At 42.4% G+C, this 25,869-nt stretch overlaps 1 protein-coding gene across 2 annotated transcripts in view; it reads left to right on the forward strand.

The window, feature by feature from the left end:
- LOC122481854 (collagen alpha-3(IV) chain-like) overlaps nucleotides 1-25,869 on the forward strand; it is a 140,161-nt gene that overhangs the window by 106,892 nt on the left and 7,400 nt on the right. For both annotated transcript variants that reach the window (XM_043578013.1, XM_043578015.1), the window contains exons 29-47: nucleotides 2,073-2,170; nucleotides 2,950-3,100; nucleotides 3,440-3,553; nucleotides 4,531-4,698; nucleotides 6,610-6,699; nucleotides 7,026-7,160; nucleotides 9,335-9,433; nucleotides 10,482-10,571; nucleotides 10,871-11,010; nucleotides 11,467-11,593; nucleotides 12,878-12,958; nucleotides 13,348-13,446; nucleotides 13,681-13,728; nucleotides 16,303-16,488; nucleotides 17,641-17,771; nucleotides 20,931-21,003; nucleotides 23,092-23,163; nucleotides 23,252-23,377; nucleotides 24,161-24,259. In XM_043578013.1, coding sequence (XP_043433948.1) covers nucleotides 2,073-2,170; nucleotides 2,950-3,100; nucleotides 3,440-3,553; nucleotides 4,531-4,698; nucleotides 6,610-6,699; nucleotides 7,026-7,160; nucleotides 9,335-9,433; nucleotides 10,482-10,571; nucleotides 10,871-11,010; nucleotides 11,467-11,593; nucleotides 12,878-12,958; nucleotides 13,348-13,446; nucleotides 13,681-13,728; nucleotides 16,303-16,488; nucleotides 17,641-17,771; nucleotides 20,931-21,003; nucleotides 23,092-23,163; nucleotides 23,252-23,377; nucleotides 24,161-24,259 — 2,127 coding nt within the window. The remainder of the gene's footprint in view (nucleotides 1-2,072; nucleotides 2,171-2,949; nucleotides 3,101-3,439; nucleotides 3,554-4,530; nucleotides 4,699-6,609; nucleotides 6,700-7,025; nucleotides 7,161-9,334; nucleotides 9,434-10,481; nucleotides 10,572-10,870; nucleotides 11,011-11,466; nucleotides 11,594-12,877; nucleotides 12,959-13,347; nucleotides 13,447-13,680; nucleotides 13,729-16,302; nucleotides 16,489-17,640; nucleotides 17,772-20,930; nucleotides 21,004-23,091; nucleotides 23,164-23,251; nucleotides 23,378-24,160; nucleotides 24,260-25,869) is intronic.

Consider the following 25,869-nt stretch of genomic DNA (forward strand, 5'->3'; position numbering starts at 1 on the left):
TTTGGAAAACATAAATGCAAGGGTGCCTGGGTTGCTCAGTCAGTTAAGCCTCCGACTCTTGACTTCAGCCTCCGACTCTTGATTTCAGCTCAGGTATTGATCTCACGGTTTGTAAGTTTGAGCCCTGTGTCCAGCTCTGTGCTGATGGTGCAGCGTCTGCTTGGGATTCTCTGTCTCTCCTTCCCTCTCTCTGTCTCTGTCTCTGCCCTGCACGCTCCCTCTTTCTCTCAAAATAAATAAACTTAACAAAAAGAAAATATAAATACATATCATGAATAACATGGAAAAGATCCATAATGTGGTATTTAAAATAATGTTTTTCATCCATCTTAAATGAGAAAAAAAATATTACTATGCTGTTAGGCAAAGAGGCAAAATTCATACAGATTTATACATCTCATCTCAATTAAAAATTTTAAAATATGTAGAAAATATCTGGAAAGCAATTTACAAAAATGGTAAAAATGATTCTTCTTGAGTATGGAACTGTGAGGATTTTTTTCCTTACTTCTTAATAAATGTACTTTCTTTACATTTATGCATGTTTTAACTTTATACATTTCTTTTATAATTAAAAAAAAGAACTATTAAATCACAAGTAACTGGTTGTCCTATACACTCCCATATAAACTACAGAAATTATTTTCCTTTGGGAACAAATGCTGTTTCCCACCAAAGGGAAAACACTCCAAAGAAATCCAGATACAGAGAAGACAGTCACCTAATAAATACATCAGAGTCTTGCCCAGGATGGCGTATGAGTTCTCATGGTCCCTGGGTTGTGGCATAGATTTTCAGATTTTATAATCACTTTATGTTTGTTTCAATATTATTTAAAGTGTCAACATATAATCCATTTTTGGTTCTTGTTCTCTTTGAGATGTCATCAGTGTCTGGAGTGCATTAGTTCTGCCCAAATGTGGAAATATTGATCTCAGTTTATGAATATTTGAAATGGAAGATGTAATAGTTTCAAGGATGTCCTAGACTCCAATTTCTTGGATGTCTTCCCAATGATCTTTGAAGTAACGCAGCCTGGCCCATATTTTGCCTAGTTCTTTTTGGACCCTGCATTGAGAAATTGCATCCTAGTTTGTAACCCCATGGATTTACCCTCTGGAAGGAGACTCAACCATGGGGACAAGAAATAGCCTAAGAAAATCCTTTAAAGTACAGAGTCAAAATTCAAAATTGAACCTAATAATGCATGAACTAATGACGAATTAAAAATTGGTCATATTAAGGGCACAAAAGAACTCTCTGACCGTAGCCTTGCCCCACCAGGGTTTCCTCTTCTGAAGCACAGAACAGAGAAAATGATCTGTGTGACTCCTTCCTCAGTTCTCCTATTATAAATATATAAGAAAAAAGTTAATTCATTACATTCATGGCATTAGGAAGTAATTCTCTTGAACCACCCATGTTGAGACAGGCTACCCAGGGCGCTGGAAAGCCTTTCTATCTTGATCTGGGTCATGCTTCAAGGATATCTACACCTGCAAAAATTCATTTGGCTGTACGCTTTATGTAAAATACAACTTGAAAAGATAAAGTCTGCCAAATTGACAACCAGTGTCAGTGGTTTAAAGAACTACCAAATCAAAATTGTAGCCATCCTAAACAACAAAATGGAGAAAGTCATTTTTTAAATTGAGGATCTGATTTGAAACAGAATTTTTTTAACTGCTAATTTAGCAGTTGACTTTTTCTTTTTCTTTTTTAAGTTTATTTATTTATTTATTTATTTATTTCGAGACCGTGTGAGTGGGGGAGGGGCAGAGGAAAGGTAGAGAGAGAGAATATCCCAAGCAGGCTCCACACTGTCAGCACAAAGCCCGATGCAGGGCTTGAATTCATGAACTGTGAGATCATGACCCAAGCCAAAATCAAGTAACAGACTGAGCCACCCGGGGCCCCCCAGCAGTTGGCTTTTTCATCATTCAAACTTTCATAAAAACATTTCTAGCAACTTGCCCCATAAAAACATCAGATAAAATCAGATAAAACAGAGACACTGCTCAGAATCTTTTCCTAAGCCTAATCCTACAACCTTTATTGTTTTTTCTCTGTAGGAGACCAAGGTTTTCCAGGAGCAAAAGGATCACCAGGTTGTCCAGGAGAAATGGGAAAGCCTGGGTCACCTGGAGAACCAGGTCTCCCCGGAGCCAAGGTTCTTCAAGAATTAAAACTCAGACTGATGGTGGTGGGGGGCAGGGGGGCATGATGAGGGAGGTGGGCAATTACAATCAGCCAGATAGGATGCTCTGGGTGTAGAAATTATCTATATATTTGTAGATGGTAAAGGAATTAAATACTTTTTAATGTTCTTCTGAACCATCCCTCCCTTTTAGAAAGGAAAATAGAAGGGGTTAGAAGATAAGTTTGCCTCTCTATTTCTTCCTTAATCTTCAGAAGCATTCAGAGTATTTAAAATGGAAGGACTCTAAGAGGAAGTGTGGATAACTAGGAGAAAAGCGATCAAAAGGACAGACATCTAGACTGTTTCCAGACAATTTCACCCTTCTAAAAGAGTTATATAGCCTCAAGAATACTTAAGCATAATTGAATAGAAAACTCAGCAACTAGAGTTGAAATAGGAGAGTTGATAGCATGGTGGTGACTGTGCAGAATGGATTTTTTTTTCTTTTTTTAATGTTTATTTATTTATTTTGAGAAAGAGAGCGTGCATGCACATGAGTGGGGGGGGGGGACAGAGAGAGAGGGGGACAGAGGATCCAAAGGAGGCTCTGCACAGACAGCCCAATGTGAGGCTCGAACTCACGAACCGTGAGATCATAACCTGAGCTGAAGTTGGACGCTCAACTGACTGAGACAGCCAGGTGCCCCAGAACAGATTATTTTCCATTTAATAGCCCTAAAGACCAGTCGGTAGTCAAGAAGGATTTGGAAGCATTATATAGTAAAACTAACACGACTTCTGTGGAACAGGGAGAGCCGGGACTAGCCTTGCCTGGAGAACCAGGAACGCCAGGTTTTCCGGGAGAAAGAGGCAATTCTGGGAAAAATGGAGAAATTGGACTCCCTGGACATCCAGGTCTCCCTGGGATTCCAGGAACCAGAGGGCTTGATGGACCACAAGGTACAGTGGCGCGTGTGATTATTTTTCTCCACTGCGATCTCTGCTAAAAGGCAGCAAATTGAAAGTGTGCTAGGATGAAGAGTTCTTCTCAAACTTCTAGTTCAACAGACAGAATCTGCGGGTCCTAATTATTTTTCCATTCAACATCACTGCCCTACCTTTATTTTTTTCTTTCCTTCCTCCTTCCTTCCTTCTGTCCTTTATAGTGAGTTTCCTCTGTAAAAAGGCATATCCACTGTATTAAATATAGGTTCAATTTGGGGGGAAAAGTTACAAGAGAATGATTTTACTAGGACCTTGGGTTTTGGCATCTGAATATATTCTGGGACCGTTTTGTAGGGGATCCAGGGAAGGCTGGACCACCTGGAGAAAAAGGACCCCCAGGAAGGTGCATAGAGGGTCCGAGGGGAGCCCAAGGACTTCCAGGATTAAATGGATTGAAAGGTCAACAAGGTAAGAGGAGGGCCTTGAAACTAGTCATTAGGCAGATAGGTGACTTGAGACTCCAGCTCTGCGCTTTGCTGCTTAACATGGGAACTGTCCAGCAGCAAGTGCTGAGCACTGTTCAGCAGGGGATGTTATTTTAGCCATCTAAACCTTGTCGTGGATTTGTTGCAGTGAGTACCATCTATAGAGTAAGAGACCTCAGGTTAGTATAGTAAAATTGGTTTCTGCCTTGTACACATGACTGAGTATATATACATATTGAGGATATATACATATATATGTATATTTACATGTATATTTATGTGCATATAAACTCTCAGAAAAAAAGTTTTATCATTACCTTCATTAGTATATAAAGTGGTAAATTTTGATATGTAGTTAATTGCTTCCCAAGCAACATAAAATAAGCTCATGAAATAAATCTAAATTATGCAGGCTAGATGGCCCAGATTGTGTGAAACTTATTCTATTTTGTTGGCTCTTCTCAATCAGATCTGTGGACTGAGAAAAATCGTTTAGAGCTCAGCTAATGCCTATGAGCTATCATCCTGCTTTTATGTTCACAATCCAATGTTGGGCTAAGAGATTAATGGTTGTCGTAGTGCTGTTGTTGTTTCCAGAAGTATCTGGTGGCTCGCCGCCACGTGGGTGGCTCTGTATGTATTATTCTGCAGGTTAAAGACTGAGCTACAGTCATAAAGTGCAGTCCCAGGATATGTCTGCAGGACTAGAAAATAGATCTAAACTCTACACTTTTATTACTGCATGAATCACTGAAACAGAATGTTAAAGGTAGAAGTGATCTTAGAAATTTCACAGAATGGGATGAAATCAGCCAATTGATCAGATGAGCGTGTGGTTTGCCCATAATCACACAGATAAATATTTATAGTCATAAAAAATATTTCTGGAGTCGGTAGGGAAAGCAGTTTTGTGTTCATTTGTTCATTCATTCATTCATTCATTCATTCATTCATACCTAGGCAGAAGAGGTGAAACGGGGCCAAAGGGAGACCCAGGTATTCCAGGCTTGGATAGGTCAGGCTTTCCTGGAGAACCCGGACCACCAGGGATGCCAGGTCATCGAGGTGAGGTGGGACCACCTGGTCAAAAAGGATATCCAGGAAATCCAGGATTTTTAGGACCACCAGGTATCTTTTTTATGCTTTTATTTTTCTTCTGTCTTCTTCCTTTTAAGGTGGCTGTAAAAATTGGACATAGACCTAGGCTTTTGACTCTACACTTCTCTTTGAGTTAGTATAAGTGTTTCCTACTGAATTATTTGTAAGGGGTCAGTGTTGGTGGTGGGATGGTCACATTTCACAATTACCCAGAGTATGACAACTTTGGCTGTGCAATCCTTTCTATATGCCACTGCTAAAATACATTTGACAGTATTTTCTTGAGAATTTTTGCATCTATATGTATAATGGATATTAGTTATTTTCTTTTCTTGTGATATCTTTGTCTGGTTTTGGTGTCTGGGTAACACTGGCCGCCTAGAACAAGATGGGAAGTAGTCCCTCCTTTTGTATTTTCTGGAAGAGTTAGTGAAGAATTGATATTCCTTAAGCGTTTGGTTGAATTCACCAGTGAAGTCATCTGAGTCTGGGCTTTCTTTTGTGGGAAGTTTTTACATTACCAAATCAATTCCTTGTTATAGGTCTACTCAGATTTTCTATTTCTTCTTGAGTCAGTTTCAGTAGTCTGTGCCTCAGTAGGAATTTGTGCGAATGCCCCAAGTTACCTGATTTGCTGACATAGAGTTGTTTCTAGTATTCCCTTATCATTCTTTTTATCTCATCACTGTTTTTATAGTTTGTATGTTTGGGAAGAATATTCTAATAGTCACAGCATAAGGACCTCATTCATCTCATTCCTTCAGAGAAGAACCCAGAAAAACAACTTAATCTACAAATCATTCTTTCATTTATATTATTAAGCTTCTCCCACATGCCAGCACTAGAAACATGTCAGTGGACAAGATTCCACCTCTGACAATGGGAGAGACAATAACAAATCCATTTAAAAGCTAAATTCAGGGTGCCCGGGTGGCTCAGTTAGTTAACCATCTGACTCTTCATTTCAGCTCAGGTCATGATCCCAGCATCATAGGAATGAGTCCCACATTGGGCTCTGTGCTGAGCATGGAGCCTGATTAAGATTCTCTCTCTCTCTCTCTCTCTCTCTCTCTCTCTCTCTCTCTCTCCCTCTCTCTCTCTCTCTCTCTCTCTCTCTCCCCCCCCCTAAAATAAATAAAAATAAAAATAAATAACTAAAAAATAAAAACTAAGTTCAATAGTCAACAGCTGCTGTGAGGAAAATAAAATAAGGGAACACAATAGAAAGCCACACGGGGTTTGGGAGGAGGGAGCACTCCATCACTTCCCCGTGTTCTACTTTCTTTTTTTTTTTTTAATGTTTTTATTTATTTTTGAGACAGAGAGAGACCGAACATGAGCAGGGGAGGGGCAGAGAGAGGGGGAAACACAGAATCTGAAGCGGGCTCCAGGCTCTGAGCTGTCAGCACAGAGCCCGACGCGGGGCTCGAACTCACGGAGTGTGAGATCATGACCTGAGCTGAAGTCAGACGCTCAACCGACTGAGCCACCCAGGCACCCCCCCATGTTCTACTTTCATCTGCAAATGTGGTTTGCTACCCATGACCGCCGCAACCCTAATTTAATAAAGAATGTTTACTGGTCAATCACCTAGATAAATGTGGTTATTTTTCTGTTTACAGAAATCATTTCTTCAACTCTCTTTAGAATTATAACTTATTTTAGGGGCACGTGGTTGGCTCAGTTAGTTAGCGTGTGACTTCGTCTCAGGTCATGATCTCACGGTTTGTGAGTTCGAGCCCCCAATAGGGCTCTCTGTTGTCAGCATGGAGCCCACTCCGGACCCCTCTGTGCCCCTTTCTGTCTGGCCCTCCCCTGCTTGTGCCTCTCTCTCTCAAAAATAAATAACATTAAAAAAAGTATAACATTTTATTTTATGGAATTTTTCACTTCTGTCATTCTGCACAATCTGAGCTGTCTTGCGTTAACGTGTTTCCACAGGTGAAAAAGGAACGACTGGCATGATGGGCTATCCAGGACACATTGGTCCTCCGGGGCCTCCCGGAAACCCAGGAACGCCAGGACAGAGGGGTAAGTGATGGAGTATCTTCCCAAGAACAGGAGGAAGGAGCAATGTTCACTTACATAACGGAAAAATAAATTATGTTTTACCCTTTGAGGGCAATATAATTCTGAGAGAACCACGTATTCGATTTTGCTATTCTTTGTATTCCTTTTTCCATTTGAATGGAGTCGAATTTTCTCCTTGCAATCTTATGCCACTGCTTTTAAATGACTGCCTGTTTTGGTTTATCTGTCTTGTTTTGTTTTGTTTTATGGTAAGCACTGTTAACTTTCGAATCCTTACAAACAAGTTCAAGAAGTAAGGAACTGACATTGTTACTCCTGTTTTTTAGGTGACTTTGGAATCCCAGGAGCAAAGGGTGAGAAAGGGCCCCCAGGAGCCCAGGGTGAAGAAGGAGACAAAGGACCCCAGGGGCCTTCTGGAATATCCCACCTACTGGGGGACAAAGGAGAACCAGGCCTCAAAGGTACAGCCTTCCTTTTGTGTAGAACCAGAACATCACAGCTGGTTCTGAGACTAAGAATGATCCAAGAAAATCCCTGTAGTTGACAAATGAAGACCGTGAGAACCGATCCTCAACATCCTGCTCAGTCACAAAGCCAGTTGGTGGCCCAATCCTGGATTAGAACTGGGTCTTGGCATTCCTTGCACAATTACGTGTTGTCTACTTAATGTGTGACTTTTCACTTCTTTTTAAAAACTTTTTTAATGTTTATTTTTGAGAGAGACAGAGTGGGAGTGGGAGAGGGGCAGAGAGGAAGGGAGACACAGAATCCAAAACAGGCTCCAGGCTGTGAGCTGTCAGCACAGAGCCTGATGCCGGGCTCAAACTCACGGACCATGAGATCATGACCCGAGCCAAAGTCAGACGCTTAACCAACTGAGCCACCCAGGCGCCCATGACTTTTTATTTCTAAGTTAATTCTGCATTTGGGTCTGCTGTATTTAAACTGCCCCTAGTCAATTTTAAATCATAAGCCTCAAAACCACCTTTTTGCCAAGAATGGTAAAAAGTAATCTTAGATTGGCATACAAAGTTTCTTTATCACTTGCCCTTTGCGTACCTCGCCAGCCACATGACAGATAATTTTTCAACAATTATTTTTTAGGACCTATTGACTAGGTATTTTATTATGTCCTAAAGACATAGAGGTGAGCAAAGCAGAGGTAGTGTCCTGATCATGAGGAAACTTACAGTTCAGTGGGGGAAAAGGGGGGGAAGAGACATCAATGGATCTGTAGACAGTTTATGTATAGGGCCAGGCAGTAAACATCTCAGGGGTTCTGGCCCCAGATATGGTCCCTGTTGCATAGTCATTTTTAGAGTTTAGTGTAAAAATGTAAAAAAAACCATTTTTAGCCCTCCAGCCATACCACACCAAACCAGATTTGGCCTGCTAACCCCCTGCAAGCCCAAAGCAGGAACATGCTAAATAATATATATTTTTAGATTGTAATAAATGACATCGATAGAAAAAAAATGTTACAAAAGAAAATAATCTAACCCCCTGCTCCTCGTCATTCCTTTGTATGTGCTATTTTCTTGCCTGGGCATCTTGTCCTGTTTCATGGTTTTTCCACCCAACTGGCGCCTCTTCAGTCTTTAACACACACACACACACACACACACACACACACACACAGTCCCCTCTTACAGAAATTCTTCCCTGTAGCATATTGTACCCAGCTCTGTTACAGAACTTATCACACTGGGTGGTAATTGTGTATTTACCTGGCTGACTCCCCAATTAAACACTAAAAACTTGGGAAAAGGGAACATGATTTATGTTTCCAGTGCTTGGCACAACACCTGTCTATTAATTACTCAGCGCTTATGTGAATGAATAAGGATATAGGCAGGAAAACTGCCCAAGGAAGGGAATCTTGAGAAAGGGCACAAAGCCGGGCCACAGACATGTCAGAAAGTGCTCCGGATACCATGGAAGGAGTTTGTAATTTGCCCCGCATCAAAGGTATCACAGATTCAAGGACCATTTTGAGCCAGAAAGTAAAGCGATCAAAGCCATGTGTTATGCAAAGTAGGACAGTTTTGTGGGAAATTTGCAAGCATCGCAGACTGCACAGCTGGGTTCAGATCCCAGCATGATCACTCATTGATTGTGACTCTAGATTAGTCCGTTGACTTCACAGAGGCTCAGTTTGGTCGTCTCTACACCCATTCTAGAAAGGCTCAAAGACAGACTGACATTGCCTGCAGATTAAATAAGATAAATAAAGAAAATGATGTCTGTCATGTACTAATTAATAAATGGTCATTGTAATCAATGGATTTGAGAAAGGGATGCTCTGGACAAGAATCATGTAATAAATGGTCCTCTGTTGTTACTAAAAGAAAAAAAATTTTTTGAGAAGCTATATTTAGGCCACTCATTCTTAAAATGAAGCGTAAATATCATCATTGCTAGTGTCACTGAAGAACTAACTCATGCCAAGCATGATGCTAATACTTTACGTATATTATCTCATTTAATCCTCTTTGAAAAGAGCCCACATCTGCCTGTGCTCTTAATAAAAATGCTATGGATGTATTATAATAATGTCTCATCAATTTTAACCAGGATTGAACTAAGTCTGATAAAATTCTAACCTGTGTTTTTAATCCATGGTTTTTAACTTTAGGATTTGCAGGGAAGCCGGGTGAGAAAGGAAACAGTGGTGTTCCAGGGTTACCGGGTTTAAAAGGACTCCAAGGGCCACCTGGACCACCAGGACCACCAGGTAGAGCAGATTCTCTGATAGAAATATCAGGAGTTAAGTTTCCCTACGTCTGAACATAACAAAAATGTATTTCTTGACTTACTGGGTTGAATATGAATTTTGCTCCCATAGTGTTCCAGCAGAAATTTGCTTCACAATTAAATCAGAATGAAACTGTTTATAGTCAGCCTATATTAACTAAAAAATATTAACTTACACAGAGTTCCATTTTTGAACATTTGTTTTTAGAGAGAAAGAGCACAAGTGGGGGTGAGGGGCAGGGGGAAAGAGAGAAAAAGACAGAGAGAGAGAGTACAAGTGGAGGATAGGGGCAGAGAGAGGGAGGGACAGAGAGAGAGAAAGAGAGAGAGAGAGAGAGAGAGAGAGAGAATCTCAAGCAGGCTTTATGCTCAGTGTGGAGACCGACGCAGGGCTCGATCCCACAACTCTGGGAACATGACCTGAGCCGAAATCAAGAGTCAGATGCTCAATGGACTGAGCCACCCAGGCACCCCCAACGTTCCATATTTGCACCAAAAATGTTATTTTGACATTGCTGATATGTATTATAAACTATAATTTATCACAGTATCATATATCATAGAAGAAAATCAGGTAATGATTTAGAGGTTTCCGGATTTGCCTTTCTTTTTTTTTAAGCATGCTATTGAGTTTGCAAAGTAAATTTTTAAACAATTACAGTAGCCCCCTATTCTCTATGACATCAGTGACAAAATATGTTACATGGCAATAAAACTTCAGTATTGCATTTGGAAATTTATTGCAATATGGTGGCAGGAACCCCCTCTTTTCTGCTGGCATTGGTCCTAGAATGGTTTTGATGTTTGAACTCCAGGCCTGCTGACAAGAATCTAAAGTTCTCTAATTTTACGTTTTCTGGGTACTCAGTCCCCTCCTCATCTGAAGGCAGAAAGGTAGCTACACAAGGACATAACCTAGCTGATCTGGCTGCTTAGAATTCATTTATTCATACAAGCAACAAATATTTACTGACACCTACTATGTCCAGGAACTGTGCAGGACATGTGACTATTTATTTCTTCTCCAGGCCCCAGAGGAGATCCAGGCAACATTGGGAATCCCGGGGCACCAGGACCACGTGGTGTGCCAGGAAGCATGGGGATCATGGGGGTGCCAGGTAAGGTATAAGTTCCTGTCCGTGAGCCGAAAGCCCAATTCTATTCTAGATTTTCTGTATGGTTTGTTGATTCGGTTTCCCATTTGGTAGAAAGTTGGTGTAAAACTAGATTTACTTTTAGACAAACATACTGTGTGCAATTAGAACACAGATGAGAACTAAATAAATATTCATATTGTGTAAAGATCACCCATGATAACTAGTCAACATATCAGTGATTCTAAAAAGCCAGAAAGGTGGTTTATACAAAAGTGAGAAGCAGAACGTTTCATTTTCCTTGACCTCTTTCCTAATTGCAGGTCCTAAAGGACACAGGGGAGCTTTGGGACTACCAGGTTTAACTGGAAGGCCAGGCCTCCCAGGTGTTCACGGTCTCCAAGGAGAGAAGGGAGAGCCGGGTTATTCAGCAGGTGCAAGGCCAGGATCACCGGGACCAAAGGTATACCGGCCACTGAAGTCGTTATGCTTTAGCGAGGGGGCTGAGTCTCTAATAATCAGCAAGTGTCTAGATTCAGTGTGGGCAAAAAGCATTGAAAATACAGCTGTGTTTTCAGGTGATGATTTGGGTTTTTTTAATCCTGTTTCCACAGCTCAGAATGCCTATCACACAGCTATTGGCTTATGAGTTTATCCCTCCAATTTCAATACCCAAGGAATTGCTTATCCCTGTTCCTGCCATTTAAGCATCCTGCCTTTGCATTTTGCACCGGTTCCAGCAAATCCCGTAGCCATCCTGTCCCTGGCCCCTGTCACACTGCCTGCATCAGCAGACATTTAATAGGAATCGTTAACTCAGTAACTATATCACTAACTAAATGCTAGCAGAGTCGATACTCAATTCTGATCACATATCCTGCTTATATGAGAATTCTAAAGGTGTTTGGCTGACTTTAAGGGCGATCCAGGATTTCCAGGTGACATGGGAAGGAAAGGAGAAAGAGGGGTACCTGGAGCACCTGGACATTCGGGGCCTGCTGGACCTGAGGGAGCCCCTGGAAACCCCGGAAGTCCTGGTCACCCAGGTGAGCGTTGGCTTTACAACTCGGAAAGCCGGAAGTGGGACACTCAGCATAGCCCTCACCTCCTAGAATCAGCTGCGTAAATTGAAAGCTATTTAGGTGTTTGTACTATGATTGCTTTTATTCAACTTTGATCATCAAATTCTTAGACTCTGAGGAACGGGAAATCAATCAGGAGGAGCCCCGATCCTGTCTATAACATCTAAAAACCTGATCCTGTCCATAAAACTTAAGTTCTGTCTCAAAGAATTCAGCCTACGGACACAAAATGTTAGTTCATTGGGACGCATGGGTGGCTTAGTAGGTTAAGTGTCCCCCTTCGGCTCAAGTCGTGATCTCGTCATTTGTGGGTCTGAGCCCCGCGTCCTGCTCTGTGCAGACAGCTCAGAGCCTGGAGCCTGCTTCGGATTCTGTGTCTCCCTCTCTCTGTCCCTCCCCCACTCATAAATAAACTTGAAAAAAACTTTTTTAAATGTTAGTTCATTGCCCAACCGCATATTCGTATTACTTTTCTAGGGCTTCCATAACAAAACACAGACAGGGCACTTAAACAGCAGAAATGTATTTTTTCACAGTCCTGGAGTCTGGAGTCTGAGCTCAGGATGTCAGCACAGATGGTTTTTTCTTCTGAGGCCTCTCTCCTGAGTTGGGCAACTTCCTGCCGTGTCTTCACATGATCTTCCTTCCCTGCGTGTCTGTGTCCTAATCAATGCCTCTTGTGAGGACACCGGTCATATCGGATCAGGCCCCACCCTGGTGACCTTGTTTTAACTTAATAGCTTTTTTTAAAGACCCAGTCTCCAAATACAGTGATCTCTGGAGGTTCTGGGGTTAAGGACTTCAACGTGAATTTGGGAGCAAACACTGTTGTGATATTTTTTTTTTTTTCTGGCATGGTTTCAGGTTGAGCATTGGCTTTCTTTCTCATTTGCCTATAAATTTGAGTTTAAGTTTTTGTTTTATTTTATTAAAAACAACCACCAGGCTACTGGGTTGCAGCTTACTGAAAGATAACATTTAAACCGTCTTTTCAAATACGGAAAGGTTCAGTGGATTTGCTGTTAACTCCCAGTTAAAGTCATAAATCAGATGCTGAGTGGCCGTGTGGCTGGTGCACAAACACGTTTGAAAGTGATTCGACACATCTCTGCTCTGCTTCTCTGGCGAAGGGCCTGAAGGCCAGTGTGAGGCACTGGTGACTATAAAAAAAGGACCATTTCTGCCATTGTTGTAACCATTTACCTTGTGCTATTCTTTTTTTCCCTTCTCTTCTCTCTTTATTTATAGGAAAGCCGGGCCCTGATGGTGATTTGGGGTTAAAAGGCATTAAAGGCTTCCCCGGTCCTCCAGGAGTAAAAGGCCCTCCAGGTTCCATTTTTGTACTTTGTCTATTTCCCCTTCAGGATGGAGGCATATTTTCTCCTCAGGCTGGAATCTTTGCATACCTATCTGCTGTTCCTTAGAAATTAGCTCCCAGTTACTCAGTCCCCAGACCAAAAAAAAAAAAAAAAAAAAATGAGGTTAGGTATTGATACCTATCTAATTCAAAAATCTGCCAGCCTCCACCTTCTGAAGTGATGATCTTCATGGTAGTATAAATCTGTTCATAGTTTTCACTGTGAAGGGAGCATCACATAACTACAGTTCTGGGGGGCGGGGGGAAGGAGCACCTTTAATAGAATTCTACATATCCAGTGTTCACATCAGGCCATTGCCAGGAAGTATGCCCTCTCTTCGAATGGCATTTCTTTGCTCAGGACCTCCAGGATTTCCAGGACCTCCCGGACCAATGGGGATGCGAGGCAACCAGGGACGTGATGGAATCCCTGGCCCAGCAGGAGAAAAGGGAGAAACAGGTACACGTTGCTCATGAGCTTGGGTCCACTGGTTTCATTGTGCATTGAATGGTCAGTGCCATTGTAATCCTTCACTGCTCTAGAGATACTTCTCCAATGGAATTGATGATCTTTAATGTGTCCTGGGTGGGTGGTGATTAAACTTCCTTCTGTTGCCACAGTGAAACTGACCAAGCAGAATATATGAAATTAACCACATATAAAACACTCAGGTACCAAATTTCTGTCTTTCAGGTTTGCTGAAAGCAGTTCCAGGCCCCAGAGGGAGCCCTGGAGTTCCAGGTGAGCAGTGCTTCACCCACCCCCCACCCCCTGACCCTGGTGATCTAGATTTCAAGGACAGAATCTAATCAAAATCGCCTGGTATATAAAATAAACTTAACATATTGAATTAAAGAAGTCCCAGTGGTAATTTAAGGTGTTTACATTCTTAATATTCAAGATGCTTAAAAATTATGACCACCATTGCAAAGTGAATGAATCAGCAACTGTGATCCAACTTTGGAATTTCTTCCCATCGAAAGTCTTTAAAAAATCAGAAGACTTCCTATGCAGTCCTTGGTTGTGGCTGTTGGCATGGTTTAAATGTATCACCTCCTAAAAGGGTGTAGGGGGAATTGCTGGCTTGTCCATGAGCACCCTCTCTCTGTGAGCACCCCCTCTCTGTGAGCACCCCTCTCTGCTATTCTGAGCAGGGGGCAGCGGGGTGGGAATAACATGCAGTGATGACACGAATTCTTTCCCACCTTGTTATCTTCATGGGTCTGACTCCCATCCCCAGGGCCAGCTTGTGGTTCAGACTATTTTTTATGAAGGGCTGGCTACCAGTAACTCTCTCAATGCCAAACATGGCAGTTTGCAGAACATGTCATTCAAAGTATATACAAGATTTTAGGTTGACAGACTCTGAGTCCGGATTTCTCATGGCAGTGTTTTACAAGATAAGCAGCTTCTTCAAACTTTTTCCATTTTGTGGAGAAATTTGCCAGAAGAAATATTAGATCATTTGCATCTTCTATGGACCCTTCACAGACGTGGGTCCTGCAGACAGGAGTATTTTATTAGCAAAAAGCGTTCTTCCTACTGAGGACCTCTGGGTAGCAATGCTTGCGGGAACCAGCAGGGAGTAGCTGGGTCCTACTGAGAAGCTCAGAGGGGCAGGAACTGCCTCTCCACCTGTGAGCTCAACTGTGAAAGTCTACAAGAGCTGCACTTTTCCATTTGTTTCTTGGTGGTGTCACGGTCTCTTTGGTTGAGCTCAGTGTCCTCACACTTCCTGGACCCCACCTTCCTCCACGAGCATGGAGGCTTCTCCAGGTCTCGTTCACAGATCAGGTTTTAGACTTACTGCCAAAGGGAGAGTTTCCGTTCATTTTCCTAGGCTAAGCTCAAAGTTTAACCATTTGGAGTGAGAATACTTTGGCATGTGTTTGGAAATAAAATTTAATATAAAATAATCATACCTTAAGTCAAAAAGCCTTTAAAAAAATAACAACTAGCCCAATTATGTAAGTAGATGATTATGTGCCTCAGTCCCTCTAGGATAAGTAAATATGGAGAAGATTTCATTGAGACTCCCAAATGCTAAAATGAAATCATACTGTGAAACAAAGAAGCATCTTTATGGGCATGGACCATACAACCTAAGACCACATCTTGGGGTCTCCGACCACTGCCAGACTCTGTTGTACAAATACCCAGCATTTCAGAGCTTCAAGTGAGCTGAAGCCATCTAACCGCTTTCTTTGAAAAACGTAAATTGCAAGTATAAAAAAAAAAAGCTAAAGAACATGATAGACAAAGGCTAGATATTCAATATTTTAATATTCATCCATTTTATTTTCATCATCACTCTGCCTTCCTGCACGATAACGTCCCAAGCCCTTCCCTGTGCTAGCAGCCTCACCCTCCTTCTTCCTGTCCCCTACTTGTGTGCCATTCACTATTTCTGGAATAACACAGAGAGAAAAAATAGGAGGGAGGGATTATTTGCAGTTCATACGTTTCCCATTCATGAACGTCAAAGCCCAGTTTTCTTGAAGGTTCTCCAAGGTGAAGAATATTAGTAATTAAGTGGTGACTTTTTGGGAATCCTCATTGGTAATTCCAAACCCCCAGCCACCGCCTTCCCTTCCAGACTAGTGTTTGTTTGTGTTATGGGGGAGAAGAAAGGAGAGAAGAGGGATTGCAACTTTGTTGTTCCTTTGTCTGGGTTTAGCTGTGTGACTCTTGAGATGCACACATCAATGCCAGGAAGTTTAGCTCTGAACGTTCTCTCTATTCAAGGTCATTGTAATTAAAGTTCATCAGATAATATTAATTGAAGCAGATAGTGACACAAGAAGAGTTACACTACACTTTTCCATCTGTATATTATCTCACTTGATCTTTAAAGACTGAGCTACATTAGGTGTTTAAAGTAAGAAAAACTGGGGCACCTGGGTGGCTCAGTCAGTTAGGTCTCTGACTCTTGATTTTGGCTCAGGTCATGATCCCCAGGTCACGAGATCGAGCTCCACATCAGTCTCCTTGCTGGGCATGGAGACAGCTTAAAATTCTTTCCCTCTCTCTCTCTCAAAAAAAAAAAGAAAAAGAAAAAGAAAAAAGAACAAAAGAGAAACTGACACATATAATAGTGAGGTGACTTTGACAAAATCAAAAGACTGAACTAAGGCAGAAATTAGTCTCGACTCAGTTTCTTATAGACCTGTATTTCTTTTACCAGCCTCTTTCAAAAACTATATTGCGAATCTTAACGCCTTTTAAGCACAGCATCTGCGTTACTAGAGGTAACCCCAAACTGTAACTCCAAGTAGAAGGTCATTACGGAAACTTACCAAACCTTTTCCTTTGCAGGAGCCAAAGGAGACAGGGGAGCCCCAGGCTTACCTGGCCTCCCCGGCAGGAAAGGGATAGTGGGAGATGCCGGGCCGTGGGGACCCACCGGCATGACGGGACTCCCAGGACCACCGGGTTTTCCTGGTGCAGTCATCCCTGGCCAGAAAGGAAATCGAGGTCCACCAGGCTTCAGAGGAAACCCAGGTAGAGGGTCTACTTTTAAATAAGATAGAAGAATGAAAATAACGTTTGACAACAGCAGCTTTCAACCTTCCCCTGGTGTGACCTCTTTGCTTCTTTTTCCCTCTGGTCTTTACCTGCTTGCTCTAGCGGAGTGCAGCAAAGCTGCTGGAGTTTTTCTTTCTTTCTTTTTTTTTTTTTAACTTTTTATTTAAATTCCAGTTAGCTGGGGCGCCTGACTTTGGCTCAGGTCATGATCTCACGGTTCATGAGTTTGAGCCCCGCATCAGGCTCTCTGCTATCAGCTCGGAACCTGCTTCAGATCCTCTGTCCTCCTCTCTCTCTCTGCCCCTCCGCTGCTTGCACGGGCTCTCTCTTTCTCTAAAAAACAAATAAACATTAAAAAAAATTCCAGTTAGTGAACATACAGTGTAATCTTAGTTTCAAGGGTACAATATAGTGAGTCAACGCCTCGTACATCACCTGGTGCTCACCACGGCTATTGGTGTGATGGGGACAGAGGGGATCTGTTTGAAAATTAGTAATTACCAAATAAATAAGCCCATTTTTAGTATGCGTGCTGCTGAAGCGAGCACACCAAATTAATAAGCCTGAAAGAGAGAAATGCATCCCATCACCAAGATTTACTGAGTTGCTCTTATGGATCAAGTACCAGGCTAGGCACAGACCCTGTCTGGCAGACCTTCACCAAGGACAAACAGCCCCTGCCTTTGGCCAGCACTTCCCTGGCCTTGTCTCATTCTGTCTTAACCACAAGTCCATCAACACCCCATAACAGAAAGCATGTGCAGGGTCACGCTGGGTGCAGGCTGTGCCCGTCGTCCAAAAACCTGCCGACAGCGGGGCGCCTGGGTGGCCCAGTCGGTTAGGCTTCCGACTTCCACTCAGGTCATGATCTCACGGTTCGTGAGTTCGAGCCCCGCATCAAGTTCTGTGCTGACAGCTTGGAGCCTGGAGCCTGCTTCGGATTCTATGTCTCCCTCTCTCTCTGCCCCTCCCCTGCTCACACTCTGTCTCTCTCTCTCTCTCTCTCTCTCTCTCTCTCAAAAATAAATAAACATCAAAAAAAATTTTTTTTAATTAAAAAAAAACCTGCCGACAGAACCTGCCAGGTGCCCCCACTGCCCAATACTGACCGGCTCTCTGTAAATGCAGGTGACCCTGGTCCTCCGGGACCTCCAGGGAGTCACGTGAGAGGCTTGAAAGGAGACAAGGGGCTTCTGGGCAAGCCTGGCCCTAGAGGTCCACCTGGAACTGTAGGAGATGAGGGGCCACCGGGTCAGCCGGTAAGTGTGGGAAATTATTTTGACTTCTTATATTCTTCTACATTAATTGCCAGGATCAGATGTCCCCAGAGGCAACAAAAAAATGCCCATGTGTGATGCTTCTGAGCACCCAAGGGCAGAGTCCAGGAGGTTCAAAGAATCCTAAGAGTTGGACAGATTTGGCCTCTAGAAGTTTGGTTTGTAGGGGACCCTTTTCCATGTCATTCCTGACCTTTTCTTGTTTAGACTCTGAACAATCTCAGTAATGGACTCTTAAAACACCTAACAGTTTGGGATCACTCTAGAGGACAATATCATTTTTCTCTATTAATATACTTTGAAAGTTATCAGTGCTATCCCTGAATGTCTATTTACTTTTTCCCCTTGATGGAACGTCCAGGGTTTCTAAATAGCTGCCACTTCCTTCTCAGCATTTTCTCCCCTGATAAATACCTGCGTTTTGCAAAGTCAGTTTAACCCTTTGTCAACCCTGCCTCTATTCTGAATATATCACAGTTGGTCAACATCTCCCTTAAAAACACAGCCCCTGAGGGGCACCTGGGTGGCTTAGTTGGTTAAGCATCCAACCTCAGCTCAGGTCACAAGCTCACCGCTTATGAGTTCGAGCCCCGCGTCACAGCCTGGAGCCTGCTTTGGATTCTGTGTCCTCCTCTCTGCCCCTCCCCCGCTCATTCTCTCCCTCTCTCTCTGTCTCTGTCTCAAAAATAAATAAGGATTAAAAAATTTTTTTTAGAACACAGCCCCTGAGACAAACACCCCCTGGGAGTAAGAACTCAGTACCCCCACAGAATGGCTAAAGGAGGGAAGACTCTCACCATCTGGAACACCACCATTTTATAATCCAACCTTGGGCTATCTGGCTGCCACATCACCACATTGTCACTGCACAGTCAGCTTCTGGTCAACCAGAGCGTGTGTGTGTGTGTGTGTGTGTGTGCACACGCTTTTCCTTATGAAGGACTTCCAAGTTTTCTCCATTACTTCCAGCTCTTGTCTGTTTGTGACTTAAATGCAGAACTTTCAAATTTCTTTTTTATAGCTGTCATTGTGTTCATCTAGGCTCATGCTCCCAGACTATGAAGTTCTCTAAATTCAGTCTCTCACCCACCCAACACCTGGGCCATCTTCCCTCACTTTCTTCTTGGCAGCATATTCGAGAAACCTGTCTCCCCCCTGTTTACGTCAAATTCTTGGAGATTGATGAGGAATTCAGAGTTATGTCATAGCTGCTCTGTGTTTTCATCAGTGATGGGCAATGAGGTACTTTATTTAGCATGATGGCATGTGAGGAATCATGGGAAGTTCTCTTAAGTTCTCTTGGTATTCGGTTTCCAGCGTCTACCTTTTTAAACTTTTTTTTTTTGAAAAAATGAGACATTTGCCCAGTCTTAGATCTCTCTCATGTTTTCCATGATTCTCTGAAAGTGGCAAACACTGATCCTAAAATCACAGAGAAAGTCCTTCCAAGGACGCTGGGCTGTGGAATGTATTGTTTGGAAATGCGATCTCTCTTAAGTCCTCTGGTGCTTTCAAGGTCAGTCAGAGCTTCTACGTTTGCACTGGAAAGATAATTCTTCTTGGAGCACCTGGGTGGCTCAGTCAGTTGAATGTCCAACTCCTGGTTTCGGCTCAGGTCATGATCCCAAGTTTGTGAGATTGAGCCTGGCGTCAGGCTCGGAGCATGGAGCCTACTTAAGGTTCTCTCTCTCCCTCTCTCTCTCTGTCTCCCACCCTGCCCCTCTGCTCCTCTCCCCTGCTTACACAAGTACTCTCTAAAATAAAATTAAAAAAAAAAAAACTAAAAAAAAGAAAGAAAGATAATTCTTCTCGATGGATGCCTAAACTGGCTCTGTGCCCTTAACAATCCTCTCCTTGCATGGAGCTGCGCCCTCCTCACCCAAGGGCGGGGCCTGGCATCTGCCCCTCCTCCCCGATTACCTCTGCTTCTGGACAACAGGCCAGACCTCAGGAGCCTGAGAGTCCTTGACCAGGTGGTTCCGTTTTCTCTCCCGCCTTTTTGCACCTGACACCACCCGATCCAAGGTACAGGATTTTTCCTTCTTTGGTCTTCTTGCTCTAAAGACATTTGGTTTAGAGGCCAGTTTTGTTATTCTTGGCCTTTTTAATGACCTTCAGTTCCTTGTTTTCAAGTAATAGTATTGTTTCCATTCATATGGACAGTGTAATAGTAGATTTCACTTACGTTCTGACATGTAGCTCCTTTCTGAAGCTCTGATCCCTTGCCCCTTCTCCTGTGGCCTTGCTTGAGCATTCCATGGCTACAAGGGCAAGTATGAGCCCAAGGAGGGAGCGTCTCCTGGTCAGATCACTTGCATCCTTGCCAAAAGTGCGTGTCAAAGTGCCCCAGATAACCCTTTCACGTTCCCAATGCCTGGACACCTTACTTCCACCACTACTCGGGCCGAGAGTAATTTATAACTCTGCTAACTTACTTACAATGATGGTGGGTGCTACAATTCAATATGGGCTCTGTTGTCTTTGCACAAATTACAAACAAAAATTACAATTTTCATTCTGGCAATCCAGTGCCTGCTCTTCCGGAAAGGTCTCCAGATACTGGTCAGGTCCATGTAGGATACAGAATATTGTTGTATTCCACACTCCTACAACAGACATTAACACCCAGAAGTTGTGCTTGCTCTTGACCGTGAAGGCAGTTTTTGCTTCTGTGTTATTGAAAATGATAGTCTCGAGGCGCCTGGGTGACTCAGTCGGTTAAGCATCCAACTCGGTTTCGGCTCAGGTCATGATGTCATGGTTCATGAGATTAAGCCCCGCACTGAACTGACAGTGCAGAGCCTGCTTGGGATTCTCTCTGTCTCTGTCTCTGTCTCTGTCTCTCTCTCCCCCTCCCCAACTTGTGTGCATGTTCTCCCCCTCTCTCAAATAAATAATAAACTTAAAAATTTTTTTAAAAAAGAAAAAGAAAATGATAGTCCTCAGGAGAGATCGAGGTGGCAGAGGAACTATAGGAGGATTGGATTGGAAGGTAAAAATGGTATCTGCGGACCTCAGTTCATTCTGACCCAATGTATTATATCCTATTTGCTAAAAGAAAAAAGAAAAAAAGGACTACAGTGACAATTGCGATTTTTAAAATTTTGTCTTTGGTACTGCTCCCTTTTATCTGAACTATAGGGAGCACCAGGTGCCCCAGGTCTGCCAGGGCTCAGAGGTGATCCGGGATTCCATGGATTTCCAGGTGTAAAAGGTACTGTTTTTGTGCACTACTCTTTGGATACAAAGACGATGATTGTGATTTATATTTTAGGGCACACAAATGTTTACGGAACTCCTCCAGTCATCACAGACAGGGTGAAAATAGGACCTTGGTTATGAGTAAAGAAGGAAGACCACCAGAACCCAGCCCCAGGGGTCTTAAACACTAAATTCAGGCTTTAAGGATGGATGGAAACTGTAGAAAAACTAAAAAATAAACAGTTTAAAGTGGTGACCGCTGAAATACTGATGTATGTTGGGAGAATACGGATGTGTGTTGGGTTGGGGATGGGGAACTACATCAATATCAACACTATTGCTTTGAAGTTGCTTATTGTCACTTGTGTGTGTGTGTTATAATGTTAAAAAGCTGAAAATCTAAGCAAATATTTACCAAACTGTTAATGGGGGAGGGTAAGTAAAGTTTTCTGCGTGAGATTTAAGAATTTGGTTTTTTGGCACATGTATTATAATCAGAAGAGAAACATAATTCGGGGGGTCGTAAGTGTAAAATTTTCATGCACAAAAATCTAAATCTCAGGTTTCAGAAAATATTTCTCAAATCTTCCATAAGGATGCTATGACCTTAAATAAGGCTTTGAATATTAAATTTGTTGTCTTCACTGATTAAATCCTTTGTCACTGCCTCTGTACAGTAGGGAATCTATTATCACAGACTATATAGTGTTAAGTAGTGAGTGTAGCCAAAAGGAACAAAGCCACACTTTCACAAAGGTAAACCCTTTCCGGGTCCAAGAGAGGACAAGGTGGAGTTCAAAGAGAGCCTAGCCTGTTCGGTACTTTCAACCACTGACTCTCCAAGGAGCAAATTCGTTAAGAATAAATCAAAGCAGATGATTCCAAGGAGTCCCAGTAGACATGGTGGGGGAGGGTGAACACGGCGGCGGGGGGGGGGGAGGCCAAACAGGGCAGCCTGGGCACCATGTGTCCCACCTGTCACTCCCCACCTCCCAGAACAGGAATATCTAAGATTGGAAAAATTATACAAGGGCCCCACTAAAGAAAGAAACATCCTGGTGAAATAGTTAGAGCTATTTAGAGGGGAGAGTCAAAAAATCCGTTCTTTTGAAATGTGTTCCATGAAACATATTCCATTTTTCTCTTAGATTTTGGAACATGAAAATTTTTAATCCTCAAAAGGAAAAACAGGCTTCTTCTGATGTGTTTAAATAAATATGGACATTTTCCTGAGGTTCTGATACCAAGTGGATAATTTAGAGTGTAGTTTCCAGTTAACTTTTGGTAATATATTTGATTGTATTGCTTCCATAAATACCATATTTAGTATTAAAGTCTTTCTAAGAAATCAGACGTAACGCCTATATTACTTCAAGATTTTTAAAAAGAGTATTTCCCCAGGGGCACCGAGCATCCGACTTCGGCTCGGGTCATGATCTCACAGTTCATGGGTTCAAGCCCCGCATCAGGTTCTGTGCTGACAGCTCGGAGCCTGGAGCCTGTGTCTCCCCCTCTCTCTGCTCCTCCCCTGCTCGCACTCTGTCTCTCAAAAATAAATAAAGATTAAAAAAAAGAATATTTATCCAAATCAGTGATTCTTGGTAAACTTTTATACATGTCAAAGACTGGGAGAGAAATCATACCATTTTGATGGTTTACATGAAAGCAAATATTCCATATGTGTTCATGAGAATCCCTAATATAACTAATGGGCTCTTAATAAAGCTAGAGAAATAAGCTAAGAAAGTAGATAACTATGACAACTGATGTAAGCACTAAAATAGGTTTAATGTCACTTCATACTTTACTTTAAATATTAAATTTGTTTCTGAACGGAAACAGTGAACTTTATGAACTCTTCTCTTCAATACTAAAATACAAAATCTTAATGCCTACTTCTAGAATATATTTTTAAATAAACATTAAGCATGATTGATTGGGTCCAAATAAAATGCCAGAAGTTGTAGCCATTGTCACAGAGCCCCATCACCTCCATTCCTAACTCCCAGTGTCTGTCCTTACAGTTGATCATAAACCTCAAGAGCTGGGAAACCCACTGTTCTACATGGAATCACATTGCTTTTTTTTTTTTTTTTATAAGGGGAGAAGGGTAATCCAGGATTTCTGGGACCAGTTGGACCTCCAGGGCAAATTGGGCCAAAAGGACCACCCGGTAAATATTATTCTCCTTAGTATTGCTCTTCATGAAGAAAGGGTAGCCCATCAGTGAACCCATCGTTTTCCTCTGCTCATGTCAATAGGTATACGTGGAGACCCTGGCACAGTTAAGATCATCTCCCTCCCGGGAAGCCCGGGGCCACCTGGACCTGTTGGAGAACCAGGGATGCAAGGAGAGCCTGGGCCACCGGGGCCACCAGGAATCCTAGGTGTGGAACTGACTGTATTGATGTGGATTACGAGCAAGTGGTTGAACCAAAATACCTACAAAGTGCTTTGGAAGCAAGCACTGTAGAGTCTATTGAAAATATTGACTCTATTGAAACCTGTTGTGTAGTGTATAAGCTTGAGCAAATACACTTTAGGCACTTACGGCTGTTTTTTTTTTTTTTTCATTAAGATCAAGTATTAATTCTATCTGCTGTGAAAACCATTGGTCTTAGAGCTCTTATTTGAAAACGATTACCTGAATAAACCTGAGTTCTATGTGTGTGTAGTTTTCTCACACTTTGGAGAGCACTTGGAAGAGTAGTAAATGCAAATATATGCTTAATCTTATGAAATCTTATCAAAGTACTGGTGTATGGAAATTGAACTAACCTCTCTGTATAGGGTAAGCATACTGTAATAGACTTCTGAATGGAATTGTGTTCTAAGTTTGCCTGAATTACTTCTGTGATATAAAAGAGACATGACTTATTATGTTGATCAATACAAGGGCATAGCAAATTCTGGAAGAGGGTGAAGCAAAATGGCAGCACAATTTTAAACCATTGTTATCTCATATGTTTCTAGTCCATTCTTGAGGGTTCTTTTTCCCCCTGAGAAGTAGGATGTAACAAGTTGGATGACCAACTGTCCGAGTTTGTCCGTGGCTCAGTTTGTAAGACTTTTGTTGCCGAAACTGGAGAAGTCCCACATATCTGGGATGACTGGCCACCCCTGTTTTTTCCTGTATGAACCATTCAACACAGTGTTGGTTTTTTGCCTAGGACCCTGTGGGCCAAGAGGTAAACCAGGCAAGGATGGAAGGCCGGGAACTCCTGGGCCAATTGGAGAAAAAGGCAACAAAGGCTGTAAAGGAGAGCAAGGTAAACGAATGGCTGGCTTCTTCTATTCCCTTCTCTTCACTGACTGCTGTTTCAATATCCAGAGAAGTCGCCTTTAAATCAGTGACTGTAAGAGTCATCCACGTCTTTCAGTTTTGTCGTTTGCATTAAAAGCCAGGGACAAAACGTTCATTTGGAAGAAGATGAAAAACCAAGAATTATTGGAATACACCATCCTTCCTATCTCTCAACTGGGCAAATGTCCACCAAATTTTTAGTCTGAGGACAAATAGACCTCATAAAGCACTAATTCTATTTTTGGAAAGGCCAATACTGTTTTTAATTATTTATAGGAGTACTGTTTAATAGTATCTAGAGAAGTAGCATATAAGTACATAGTTAGAAAAAATACTATCTTGATATGAATAGAAGAGCAACTTAGTATCTTTATCTAGAAAAGCCATCTTTCTTTTTTTTAATTTTTTTAATGTTTATTTATTTTTGAGAGAGAGAGTATGTGTGTGAGCAGGGGAGGGGCAGAGAGAGAGGGAGACACAGAATCCGAAGCAGGCTCCAGGCTCCGAGCTGTCAGCACAGCCGGACGCAGGGCTCAAACTCCCGAACCATGAGATGATGACCTAAGCCAAAGTCAGAAGCCTACCTGACTGAGCCACCCAGGCGCCCCTACGAAAAGTCATCTTTAAACTATACCATTCTTGAATACCACATGGCTGAACAATTCATGTGTATCCTGAAGAAGGCCCTCTCCAATTAGTCTAGTGGAGGTGAAGGAAGGTCCTGCTGCTGAACTTAAAGGGCAAATAAGTGGGGCCTGCTGGTAACAGGACTCCTAAAATGACAAATAGGTCTGGAAGGCTGTGGTCCAAGGCCATTTTTGCTGGCTGTAAGCAGGGTCTCTGGAACCAGAGGGAGCACACGGTTCTTAAAATTGAAGGTGTTTATGCTGGAGACGCGACTGAATGCTATCAGGGCAACAGACGTGCTTATGTGCACAAAGCAAAGCACAGTGACTCCTGGTGGCAAACCCAATAAAACCAGAGGCATCCTGGAAACAATGGCATGGCTTATGCCAAATTCCAAAGCAACCTTCCTGCTAAAGCCACTGGCCACAGAACCTGTGTGATGCTATACCCCTCAAGGATTTAAACTTGCTGACAAGTAAGGGCACCTGGGTGGCTCAGTCAGTTAAGTGTCTGACTCTTGATTTCGGCTCAGGTCATGATCTCACATTTGAGTTCAAGACTCACGCCGGGCTCTGCACTTACAGTGCAGGGCCTGCTTGAGATTCTCTCTCTCTCTGCCCCTTTCCTGTTCATGCTCTCACTCTCACTCTCAAAATAAATAAACATTTAAAAGAAGGATAAGGATCTAAGAGTTAAGTAACACAGGTATAAGCCGAGAGCTCGGCCTCTCACTCAGAAATGCAGAATATCGTTGATCGTGCATAGTTGTACAGCAGCTCACCTTAATTTCTGTCATACTCACCTAATCAAAATTCCTGTGCAGGGACCTCAAGGCATCGTTTGCTTGTGGCCAATTATAGCTCTCTGGGAATGAGGACAGATGTGGGGAAAAGTAAAGAATGTGTATCTTCTCTATCTGGATATATTAAAAACATATGCTTTTGGGCT

The sequence above is a fragment of the Prionailurus bengalensis genome, chromosome C1 (assembly GCF_016509475.1).
Source record: "Prionailurus bengalensis isolate Pbe53 chromosome C1, Fcat_Pben_1.1_paternal_pri, whole genome shotgun sequence".
Classification (NCBI taxonomy): Eukaryota; Metazoa; Chordata; class Mammalia; order Carnivora; family Felidae; genus Prionailurus; species Prionailurus bengalensis.